Source organism: Podarcis vaucheri (assembly GCF_965113315.1).
Source record: "Podarcis vaucheri genome assembly, chromosome: 16".
Classification (NCBI taxonomy): domain Eukaryota; kingdom Metazoa; phylum Chordata; class Lepidosauria; order Squamata; family Lacertidae; genus Podarcis; species Podarcis vaucheri.
Genome location: NC_138754.1, coordinates 40,860,056 through 40,871,560, shown reverse-complemented (window position 1 = coordinate 40,871,560; position 11,505 = coordinate 40,860,056). Strand labels below are relative to the sequence as shown.

Below are 11,505 nucleotides of genomic sequence, written 5' to 3'. Positions count from 1 at the left end.
CGCGGGCAGCGAAACCCAGAAGTAACCCTTTCCGGTCCTTCCGGTTGGCCGTGGGACGCAACCTGAAAAAACATAACATGAAGCAAACATAACGTAAGGCAGTGTTTCCCAACCTTTTTTGGGCAAAGGCACACTTGTTTCATGAAAAAAATCTCGAGGCACACCACCATTACAGCCCCGTGACGTCAGCGCACAGCGTCACGCCGGGAGGGACATGAATTGCTAGCAAATTACATAATCACCTCCTTGAGGGCTGGCTCATCTTCTCCGAAGGCAGAACCCCATTAATTAACAGCACAGACTCATACCATAGCCAAGACGAGGGGGGAAAACCTCAGTCATGCACAGTCATGCACATGTGGGGGCTAAATGAGGACGAAGACCGGGCAGAGAGCAGGGTTCAAATCACCCCACCTGGCCAGGACAATCCCTGGGTGCTCCCTTGGGCCACTCGCCTGACCCACCTCGCAGGGCTGTTGTTGCAAGGATAACACGGGGAGAACCACGCGCGCCCCCGGGAGCTCCTTGGAGGTGAAAGCGGGCGATGAATGCAATGCACGAAATATATGAGAGGCGACCAGGTTTTGCAGTTGAGGGGGCCCCGCCAGCCTCCGCTTCCAACACCCGGCGCAACGACGCCGAAGTTCCCCCCCGGGCTCGGCTCGGGGAGCAGCGCTGCTCCCCCCAGATCCCCTTCGCCCTCCCGGCTCTCTTTGCCGCCCACTGGGGACCCCCCTCACCTGCCAAGTCCGGAGCGCCGGTGGAAGTTGCATGCATGCATGCAGGGTGCCGCGTTGCCATTGCATTGCACTGCACTCCATGCAACGCCTGCACGCATGCATTGCCTTGCACGCCCCGCCAAGGGGTCTCCCCGCGGTCCGATGCGTCCCCTCCGGCACGGATGCAGCATTGCAAAAATACCCCCCCCGACGCAGCCCTACCTGGGGGGCAGCCTCCGCCGCTCCGCCTCCGCGGGGATCCCCGGGCTCCATCCTGCCGCCCAATCTCCGCGGGGGCGCAGGCAGGCTGCGCGGGGTCTGTGTGGAATAGCCCCTGCCCGCCCGGCCGCCGCCGCCGCGCTCATTCCATGGCCGGGAGAAGAGCGCTTCAAACAAAACGCCCGGCCCACCAGGCCACGCTAGGAAACGTAGTTTGCGCACCCCGCGCGGGCGCGGAGCCCAAGGCCGAGGGGACTACGGATCCCGGCACCCCCCGCGCCGGGGATGGAGGGGGAGAGGCCGGGTGCAGGGATGGAGGGACGGGTGGGCAAGCGAGTGAGTGAGTGGCAGCCGCCAAGCCTTGGCCGAGAGCCAGGAAGGGCCTCCCCGGAGGAGGAGGAGGAGGAGGGAGGCGCAGAGCGGGAGGGAGGGAGGGAACCCCAGGGGTCATATAGTGACGGATGCAGTCAACCCCTGGCCCCCCGCAGATGTCTTGGGATTGTAGTCCAAACTGTCTGGGGGCTTCCATGTTGATGGAGGCGGCACCATATAAATACAGAAATACCGGTAATAGTAAAACAATCATAATCTTCTCTTTCAGATCCTGGTAAAATCAATGATCAGGAAAAGATCTTTTGGGAACCCGTTTGAGGGGAGTAGAAGAGAAGAGCGATCCCTTTCTGCACCAGGGAATCTGTTGACGTAAGTCTCTGACGCAGGAGCCTTGAGCTGTGGAGAAGGGCATGAGTTTTCCAAATGTGCTGTGGAATTTCCCTGGAAGTTAGGGGTGCTCAACAAGGCCTAGCATACAGGCCCAGCCCTGCCATTAAACAAACTTGAGGTGTGCGTGTGAGAGCAGAAGACAGCAGGTGCATATTTATTTAATGGAGTATTCATTGTCTTTCACTGTCGGGAGTGTGGAAGAATAACCTTGCTTCCCTTGGAAACTTTGCACTTTGACTTTTGGATGATGCCTTTCTGCTGCTCCACCTCAGGCGGCAAACTATTTTGAGCCAGCCTTGTCAGTAAAAGATGGCGTTGGCTGTCTTCCCCTTCAGTGTGCAGCCATAACATGGGAGGTTATGATCTGAGGTGCTTACCTCATGTAGAAACATGGCTGAGTCTCATGACATGCCTGTCCAGGAGCCTGTGTGAACTACAGCTGTTCACCAGAACATAATTTTTATTAATATATTTATTTTTGCATATGCCACCCATTGTAGAAAAGTGTGTCTGAATTGAAAAGTTTTTACTTGGTGTCTGAAAGCATGGGCAGGGGGCTATCCAATTTTTTTAAGGCAAGGTTTTCCATAAGTGTGGTGCCCATGCATAGAAGGCCCTGTCCTCATGTCCACCAGCTACATCTCAGATTCAGGTAAAGAAACATAGCAAGAGCCTCTGTGAAGGAAAAGGCGAGAGGGCAAGTGCTTATTGAGCTTTAAGTGGACCACTGGGAGACTTTGGTGTTTAACACACTGGTGGCTTGAACCCACCACTGGAAGGTGGGTCTCTCCTGCAGCACCACCAGCTTTGTGAAAGGCAGGGGCAGGGTTGTTGTTGTTGTTGTTTTAAGAGGTGGAGAAAAGCAACGTAAAAGAAGATGGGCTTGCTTTATTTTTAAGAACTTCTGTAGAAAAGGGAATTGTGGGGGCTGGCTGCTGGTCACAGAGTGATGGTGGAGGCAGCACTTTCCAAAAAGTGCAGGGGTTGAGCTGTCTACTTTTGTAGCTTTCTATTCACAGACGCAGGGGACGCGGGTGGCGCTGTGGGTTAAGCTACAGAGCCTAGGACTTGCCAATCAAAAGGTCGGCGGTTCGAATCCCTGCAACAGGGTGAGCTCCCGTTGCTCGGTCCCTGCTCCTGCCAACCTAGCAGTTCGAAAGCAGGTCAAAGTGCAAGTAGATAAATAGGTACCGCTCCAGCGGGAAGGTAAACGGCGTTTCCGTGTGCTGCTCTGGTTCACCAGAAGCGGCTTAGTCAAGCTGGCCACATGACCCGGAAGCTGTACGCCGGCTCCCTCGGCCAATAAAGCAAGATGAGCGCCGCAACCCCAGAGTCGGCCATGATTGGACCTAATGGTCAGGGGTCCCTTTACCTTTACCTATTCACAGACGCAGGTGGCGCTGTGGTCTAAACAACTGAGCCTATGGCTTGCCGATCGGAAGGTCGGTGGTTTGAATCCTCGCAACGGGGTGAGCTCCTGTTGCTCAGTCCCTGTTCCTGCCAACCTAGCAGTTCAAAAGCACGTCAAAAAGTGCAAGTATCTTAATAGGTACCGCTATGGCAGGAAGGTAAATGGCGTTTCCGTTCACTGCTCTGGTTTCGGTGTTTCATTGTGCCAGAAGCAGCTTAGTCATGCTGGCCACATGACCTGGAAAAACTGTCTGCAGAGCAGACAAACGCGTTCGCAACTGGTCTTAATTGTCAGGGGTCCTTTACCTTTACCTTTATTAACTCTGAAGCAGAAGTGGCCAACCTACAGCCCACAGGCCATATACATCTCCCCCAAGTGTTTTCCCTTCCCCATAAGTCCTCCCCCAAATTTGGCTTTCTTTCTTTCTTTATTTGTTTGTTTGTTTAGGATTTTAAAAAATAATAATTTATTTTTAAAATAATTTATTTTTAAATTTATTTAATTTATTGCTACTATGATGCCAAAAGATTGTTGTGCCTCACAAGCACCTCCCCCCAATTTCCCTTCCTTCTTAGGGAAATGAATAATGAATGATAAAAATGATTTAAAATAGTGCAGAATAGCTGATGGGAAAACCCTTTTGTAAGGGCTGCCTTGAGTTCTGCCGCTCTGTCCATGCCTACACCCAAGATATCCAGATTCTTTGGTCAGAGGAAGCTCAAGGGATTTGGGATAAATTAAGGGTTGCATAGTTTTCAAAGGGGTAGCTAAGAAGAAGGCAGTGAGAATTCATAGAAACATCTCTAAGCTTTTATTTTGCACCTTGTGAACTAGAAACACTTGCAGGATCAGGCATCAGACTTCCCATACCCCAACACATATAAATAAGGGACAAATAAGACTTGGGTTTTGGATCAAAGCAAGCCACAACTTTATTGAATACAGATGAAAGAGGTTTGGCTTGGGCATGGGGAAATCTAAATACTTCTGGCCCACCCGCTGGAAGTGACGCATGGTCAATCCAGGTGGGGTTCCTAAGATCTACATCCAAGAGGGTGACCCCCCCCAGGGGCCACCATCTGGGGGAGTTCCTTTGGCCCTGGCTCCCCCAGGGCATGCAGACATGGCCACTCCCCCTGGATCCCTTTAAAGGGATACCCCAGTCTGGAGGGGCAGGCAGAGATGACAACCTCCCCTCCATCCAAAACCAAGGATTGCTCCAATGCCCAACCAGTTGTGACGATTGCTATGAGGTAGGCAAAACCATCGGGTCACTGCCAATTAGCCCAGTGGGCAAATTCCCACCCAGCCCCTTGAAGGATGGCGACCACTGTAGCCACAGCAAAGTTACTGACTATCGGCTTAAACCGAGGGTGGGTGGGATAGGGAAACCCGGCGCAGGAACAAACAGGCTGAGCCCCAGGGGTAGGATGCTTAAATGGGCAAGGGGTGGGTCCGAGGGAAGCCTAGCGTCAGCTCCATTGGCGGCGCCCCCAGCACAGCCCAAGTCCCAGCCTGCAGCCCCATTTGCCTAAGCAGGGTGCAGGCCAGGATTCGGTTCCTGATAGGCGGAGAGGGTTCAGGAAGGGCACTGTAGTTTGAATTCCCACGTTGGCGTCCCAGTGAAGCCTCCTCTGTCCCGCAACGCCAGGGCACCAAAAGGGGTGAGCGGACTTGTTGTCTTTGGCAAAAGCTGAGATTTCTCAAACTACCAAATCCTGGGCCACAGCAGCAGGTCTTGGAGACATGCAGATTATGCAGTGTTGTGCTTCTACTTCCGTTGCTCCATTTTATGGTTTGGTTTCTTTGAACTGTGTCTGGAAAGATATGTACTTCTTTCTACGCAGCCAGTGCTGAGTGTGACAGTGGAGGACATTGCCGGATTGTGTGTGTGTGTGTGTGTGTGTGTGTCTGAAGAAGTGTGCATGCACACAAAAGCTCATACCAATAACAAACTTAGTTGGTCTCTAAGGTGCTACTGGAAGGATTTTTTTTTTATTTTGTACATATGGTTGTGTGTTCTTATATCCACTTCCTGTCCTTCTCCTTGACCCGCTGCCCCACGCCCCACCCCACAACTCCAGAAAAAACAAATCGGGAACTGTGAAATATTTCATCAGTCAAAGGTAAAGATCACAATTGTCTTGCTAGCTCCTTCTACCTGTTTGTCCGTTATGCAATGAACTGGAATCAAAGTCTCTGAGCTGCTGCATGTTGTCGTCAGTGGAAGGGAGAGCATGAAGCCAACTTCTTCTGACGCATGGAATGCTCTTGTTTTGGGATTCCCTTTCTGAAATGTGTAGCATGATCGTGATTCGACAAAGACCCTTCCCCAACTAAGCAGTAGCACACAGCAGGATGCTGAGGTGGTGGGCTGTCAGCAGGGGTGTTTCAAAGCATTCTTATTAATTTAGTCTGCTTCCAGGGCAGCTGGATGCCTTCCAAAGCAGAGTGAACGTCTATCGCCTTCCATCTCAATTTGCCCAGAGGCACTCCATCCATTTATTGTGGGTCTCTGCTCTGAGCGCTTTATGTACCTAGCAATGCCCCTGGTTGTCGGGAAATATATATATATGCATGTGGCTGCCAGCAGAAACTTGACCGGTGCCAGCTCTTGGATTTCTTTGGTGCATTTTCAAAATACGGGCTGCAAAGGACTTCAATGTGTGTGCAGAGTGCATTCTCCTCTGTGGTGAGACATCCAGCCCAGAGAGGGTGCGCGTTCTCTTTAACTCTCAGTGTTCATACAGAGTGCTTTCTTTTCTACTCATGACTTGTCCTGACACTTTAAGGATGCAATTTGATCTATGCTGCTTGTAGTTATATGGCCATTGTAAGTATAATAAAATACACAAAAGCATAAGTGTGTATCATATATAAAAATTAACCGTAGAATTTATTGGGGTTGCTTTCAATTTTAGCTTGTTCATATTAACAAGGCACTGCAAACTATGGACAATTTGGTGCAAAATTCTCACTCAGGTTTTCTTTGCTGCAGTTGCAAACAGTGTCACTTCATAGGTTCTATATTCCTGTTCATCAAATAAGAGAAAAATCGCTACAGGCGAGATTCAACTAATGAGCCCCACTAGGGGAGGCGTGTACATACGCAAGGATTTCTGCTAATGCAAGAAGACTCCCCCCTCCTGCATGCACCCCCATGCCTCTCAAACTCGGCTGGGGGGGGGGCAGGAGGACCCCCACAACAGTGTGCAGGTACAGGAGAAGGGGGACTCTTCAATCTGGCAAGCTGAAATGCTTGTGCTGAGGAACAATGGCCATAGCCTTCATGGAATCCCTCCCATTTTCTTGAACTGGCCGTCTGCTACATTCTTGAAGGCTATAGCACTGCCTACCCAGGCCTGCTGCCCTGTAGAGGCTTGTCCCTCATCCCTGACCATTGCCCACACTGGAAATTGGAGGGCAACAGGTAGTTGAAGGCTGATTATTTATTCTTACTTTTTCGTTTCACCAATTTTTATCCTGCTTAACACTGTAGTTCTCTAACCATGAAACCAGAAAAAGCTTACTTTAAATGCCTGCTGAGATTTAGCAAAAAAAGACACTCTTTAGTAAGTGCCAGACACTCAGCATCGAGGGGGCCTGTCTGAGCTCAGCTGAGGGGAAATTCCACAGCAGGGAGCCCACTGAAGGCACAGCTGTTGGTGGATGCAAGCCAGACATCTGGACCACGAAGACCACGCCCAGTGACTTCCCTTGAAGACCTCAGTGATCAGGCAGGGATCAAGTGGTCCTTGGAGTTGGCAACACCCAGTTGGCAAGGGCCTTGTCAGTTAACTCAACAGCCTTGAACTTGGCCCAGTAGTGAGTTCCTAAATACTGGGGTTGTTTGATGCTGGTGGTCCAGCTCTGCCCACAGTCTGGCTGCAGCATTTTACACCAGCCAGAGCTTCCAGACCGGGCCAATTGCAACAATCGAGCCTTGAGGTTACTAATACATGACTCACCATTCAAGAGTGACTGTAGTTGGTGTACCAGCCATAACTGGTAGGAGGCACTCTTAGCCTCTGAAGCTACATGAGCCTCAAGCAACAAATATAGATGCAGGAGCACCCCACCACCACAAACCACACACCTGTCCTAGCAGAGGCACCTGTGCAATCACTGCCCACCTGAACCTCCATTAGCATATAGCAAAGCTGTCCTGGAGCCATAGAAATGGCATCAGGTGCACTTGGAAGATGTGTAGCCTATTTTCTCTCTCCCTTCTCATTTGACCTTGGAGGGGGGGAAATGTATGGTTTTTAACACGTTTGTTCTTCATTTTTTTTAAAGCAGGAAGCAAAACAGCGAAGACAACCTTAAGAGCATCAGTGACCTGCCAAACGTGGGCGAGAATGAACTGCTTTCCTGAAAGCTGCCATTCTGGTTGGAGCGCACCCTCTGGTCCCATCCCGACTCCCCACCCCCCGACTCCATTACAAAGCATGTGTCCATGGAGGGAGAAGCCTGTGGAGCCCAGGGCCATCCAACCAGCATTCTGTGAAGCTGGTAACCATATAGATGCTGAATGTAGAACTTTTTGTGGCAGCATGCTGTATAAAACAGAATCCGTCCAGCCGCCGTAAATAAGGGCCATCACAGGATCATGTCTGATATCAAAATACGAGGACCTCAAACCGGCCTGCTCCTGGGCTTCATCTGAATGGAGCGATGTCAGAGCTCGTCATACTGATTTTGTGAAAATCACCCAAACTATCAACCTCATTTAGGGTGGGGAGAAACTCCCAGGTCAAATATTTCATGAAGAAAATGGTCCGTATTTTAAAAGCGTGTTGAAAGTGGGCAGCTAAGTGTGATGCTTTCGATCAAGCGGAGATTGTGTTTGCATCCTTCCAGTAACATACATCTTTCTCTTTTTTGCTTTGGTGTTTACTATACATACATTTTTTGTATTGATATTTTTTACTGCATGGAAACCAAACAGAAATGCCACATCGGGGTTTTCAGTGATGCTTGGGCTTTTGTGATTAGAGATTATTCACAGCTGCATTTGAGAGTGGTTTGTCTTGATTTCATTTGACCATCCTCAAGACCATAGCAGTGGTGTGGTTTGTGGGGTTTTGAGTGCTCCAGACATACAAGGCAGACAGAGCCCTTTCTTTTTGAGGGGCTGTATGTGCCAGAAGAACCCATAGAGTGCTTGACTTCAGTGCAATCATGCTCAAGCACAAACTTGAAAACATGCACTGCTGAGTGAAAATGATATTGTATCTAGCTGATGAAGTGATAACAAGAATTTCCTGCTAGCAGTTTTACTTGATCTCTGTTATCTATATGGGCATGTACAAAAAATAATAATCAGGATTTTTAAAATAATAATTATAATCCAACACTTCCTGTTATGTAACATGGTTTAATACATTTTAACAGAATAACCGATAGCTTCTGCAGTTTTTGAATACAATCCAATGAATTTTACTGAAATATATAGATTTTGCTGCTAACGAATATTTCAATTAGCTTGTAAGCAGAAGTAGCTGTTTTGTGCTTTTTTTGTACCTGAAAAATGTGTCATTGTCCCCATCTTTAGAACGGGACCAGCACTTGCACCCCTGTGCTCCGATAGCCCCTAGCTGAGGAAACAAAAGGACCAGGGAATGAAAGGCTAAGCTCATGCATAATTTCCACCCACCCTCACTATTCTTGCCTTTGCTGGAGTATACAAGTTGCTAGAATAGTTTTGCCATGTCAGTAAAATCTGTAATTTTAAAAGCAGCTGGCAGAATTGCATGTTTGGATGCTACCATGTTTTTCTTGGAGAGAAAACCACCAGCACCAAAAAATTCACTACTCATCAGAATCTATACCCCTGACATGCTAGCTTTCTGTGGACTAAAGAGTTTCCAGTAGTGATGCTTTCAGAGATGCAGTCTTTCTTTCACTCCAAACCCTCACATTGTAAAATTGACCCAATCCTGGGATGGTTGCTGAGCATGGAGCTTGCCTCCGAGAGCCTCCCTCAAACCCAAATGGGGCCTGCCAAATCTCCCAGTTGGAGGCAGAGCCACAAAATGCATGATCTGTTGAAAGAAGTAAACTGTTGCTGCAGCAACCATCAGGCCTCTCTCTCTGCTGTTTGTTTTGCAATCAGGTACCACTTCGTAGCCCCAATTAATCTATTTGTTTTGGGTGGGCTTAAGTGGCTGATGGCTTTACTTTCACCATTCCTTCTACTCTGCTCCCGCTGTAAAAGCTCTGTTTACATGGCAGCAGCATCTTAGGTCATCCTGCAGTCTGTGTGTCCACATTATTTGCTGTTCTACTTAAGCTTTCCATTGTACTTCTGCCCTCTGGCAGGCTGGTGCTGGAGCTGTAGTCCAAAACATCTGGAGGACACCAGCTTGTCGGAGAAGGAGGTACCTTAATGCTTAATTTCTCTTCATGACGAGCACTGGATTCAAAACGTTGAAGGAGGAAGGGAATCTGCTGCCTGTTTGCATAGAACTAAATGGCAGACCTCCTGGGTTATTGTGGTTTATCATGAGTACGGCGTGGGCTCCTTTATGCGTCCCATCCTCTCCAGTTTTGAAGCCTCCACCCACCCAACACAACCAGGAGAAATGTGTAATTAATCACCATCAATTTATTTATCACCTTCTAAATAACTGCCCCAAGGCAATTTACTCAAAAGTTAGTTAAAAACACAAAGAAGAGCAAATGCATTTTAAACAAGACTGAAAAACACTTGTGATAAAGACCTATGAATCCATCTGGGGAAGCCTGCAAGCACAAAATGTCTTCCAGGGCAGATAGTGGGGGGTTGTTTAGTAGTTGTGTGTTGTTGTTAGGAAGGAACCATGTAATTCCCTGGTTTGGAAATAACGGGAAGCCCAGAGAAAGAGCCATCAGGCAGCCTGTATTAGCATCCCACGTCTTCTCGTTAAACTTTGAGATGCCAAAAAGTGTGGCTCAGGGGTAGTCAAGTGTTTTATGGGCCAGCAAGAGAGTCACAAAATGGTTCCTGTGTGGGTATGTGGTGTAACATAAAATGGCTGCCCTGCTTAAAGAAAAGGGAAAAGAGACAAGAGCACAAAATGGGCCAGACATGCCCACTGCTCAGATCAGCTGGGAAGGGAGGTGTTCAGTCTTGGCGCTGGATGAAATGGGGGCATGTTCCAAGTGTAGGAGACAAGCCAGCACAAACAGGGACTGGGCAGGAAGAGCAAACCACCTCCTGTGTGCTGAAGGGATCTTTAATGGTCTCTTTCTCATAGGTGCCATCGGCTGAACTGACAGCGCATTGGTGCCCACAGGCAGTGCTTGGGAGCTTGCACGTGATTTAATTTTTTATTCCATTGCCACTCTCTGGCCTGCCTTTGTTCTAGACGAGCTGCTGCGGTCTTGTGCAGCCCTTGCACTTGCTCAGGCATTCTCGGCCCCTCGCACCATGCTTGCTGCGCTGAGATGCGCAGTTGGTTTGGCAGCACCAACCACAGACCTCGGCTAAGGCCTGCTCACTGCTCAGGAATAGCCTCTTGGCCGTTTGCTCCCAAGGCACGACTGGCTGCCTCCACAGAGGCACAGAATAGGGGAAGGTCCCTTTGCTATTGGCAGAATTCCCTTCCCGTGGAGACTAACCAAAGTCTGAGGTTGAGCATCTTCCAGAAAAATCTACAGCAGACATTTTAATGTGCTGGGCTTTTAATGGTAAAAATAGACAGTACAAATGAGTGGCATGAATCTTTGTGGGTCTGTGGGAACCTGTGGACCTCCAGATGTTGCTGAACTCCATCAGACCCAGCCAGTGTAGTCGGGGCACGTCCAACAGCACTGAGAGGCCACAGCTGTCTTAGCCTTATAAAAAAAAGGTGCTCCAGAGCTTGGAATGGGTTCAAGCTGTAAGGCAATTCATTTTGTTAAAAAAGCAACAGCTTAGATTCCAGTGTTGAGAAGAAAAGTGTGTGAACAATGCTAAATTATTGTCTTCAGGTGCAATTCATGTTTTTTATGCCCATGTAACCAGGAATGCTAGGATCTAAAAGCATATTTTATTACAGGGCTGCTGCATCTATGGCTACAGAACTGTAACTCCTGGCGGCATCGCCTTGTCCAAGCTCTATAATATTGCTGCTTTTTATATTGTTGAATGACCAAGGCTTGTATTATTATTTTTAATTTTTGTTCCTGCCTATGTCCTTTCTACTACACTTCTACTTTTATCAAGCGTTTTAAACATTATGTATTTATCACTTAAATGACCTTTTAAAAAAACAAGACAGACCCAACAAGGAATTGGCAAGCACTTTTCCAGGAGACTTTCAGTATTCAAGCTGAAATAAAAATGAGGGGGAATGATAAATCCAGCCTCTAGGGGTTTCATTAGGTTGGTTTTGCAAAAGAGAGGGAGAGAGAATACATTTACCTGTAGCTTAAGGACATCCCAGAAAGGTCCACAAGATGCCTTGGCTA

The 11,505-nt window shown here is 48.5% G+C and overlaps 1 protein-coding gene across 8 annotated transcripts in view; it reads left to right on the top strand.

Annotated features, from left to right (window-relative positions):
- Nucleotides 1-11,395, top strand: part of CAMKK2 (calcium/calmodulin dependent protein kinase kinase 2) — a 57,132-nt gene extending 45,737 nt beyond the window's left edge. For 3 of the 8 annotated variants that reach the window (XM_082203790.1, XM_082203789.1, XM_082203794.1), the window contains 3 exons: nt 1,540-1,640; nt 5,157-5,198; nt 7,369-11,395. In XM_082203790.1, coding sequence (XP_082059916.1) covers nt 1,540-1,640; nt 5,157-5,198; nt 7,369-7,447 — 222 coding nt within the window. In that variant the 3' untranslated portion in view covers nt 7,448-11,395. The remainder of the gene's footprint in view (nt 1-1,539; nt 1,641-5,156; nt 5,199-7,368) is intronic. The other 5 variants (XM_082203795.1, XM_082203792.1, XM_082203793.1 and 2 more) reach the window with 3 other exon arrangements.
- The last annotated feature ends 110 nt before the right edge of the window (nt 11,396-11,505 follow it).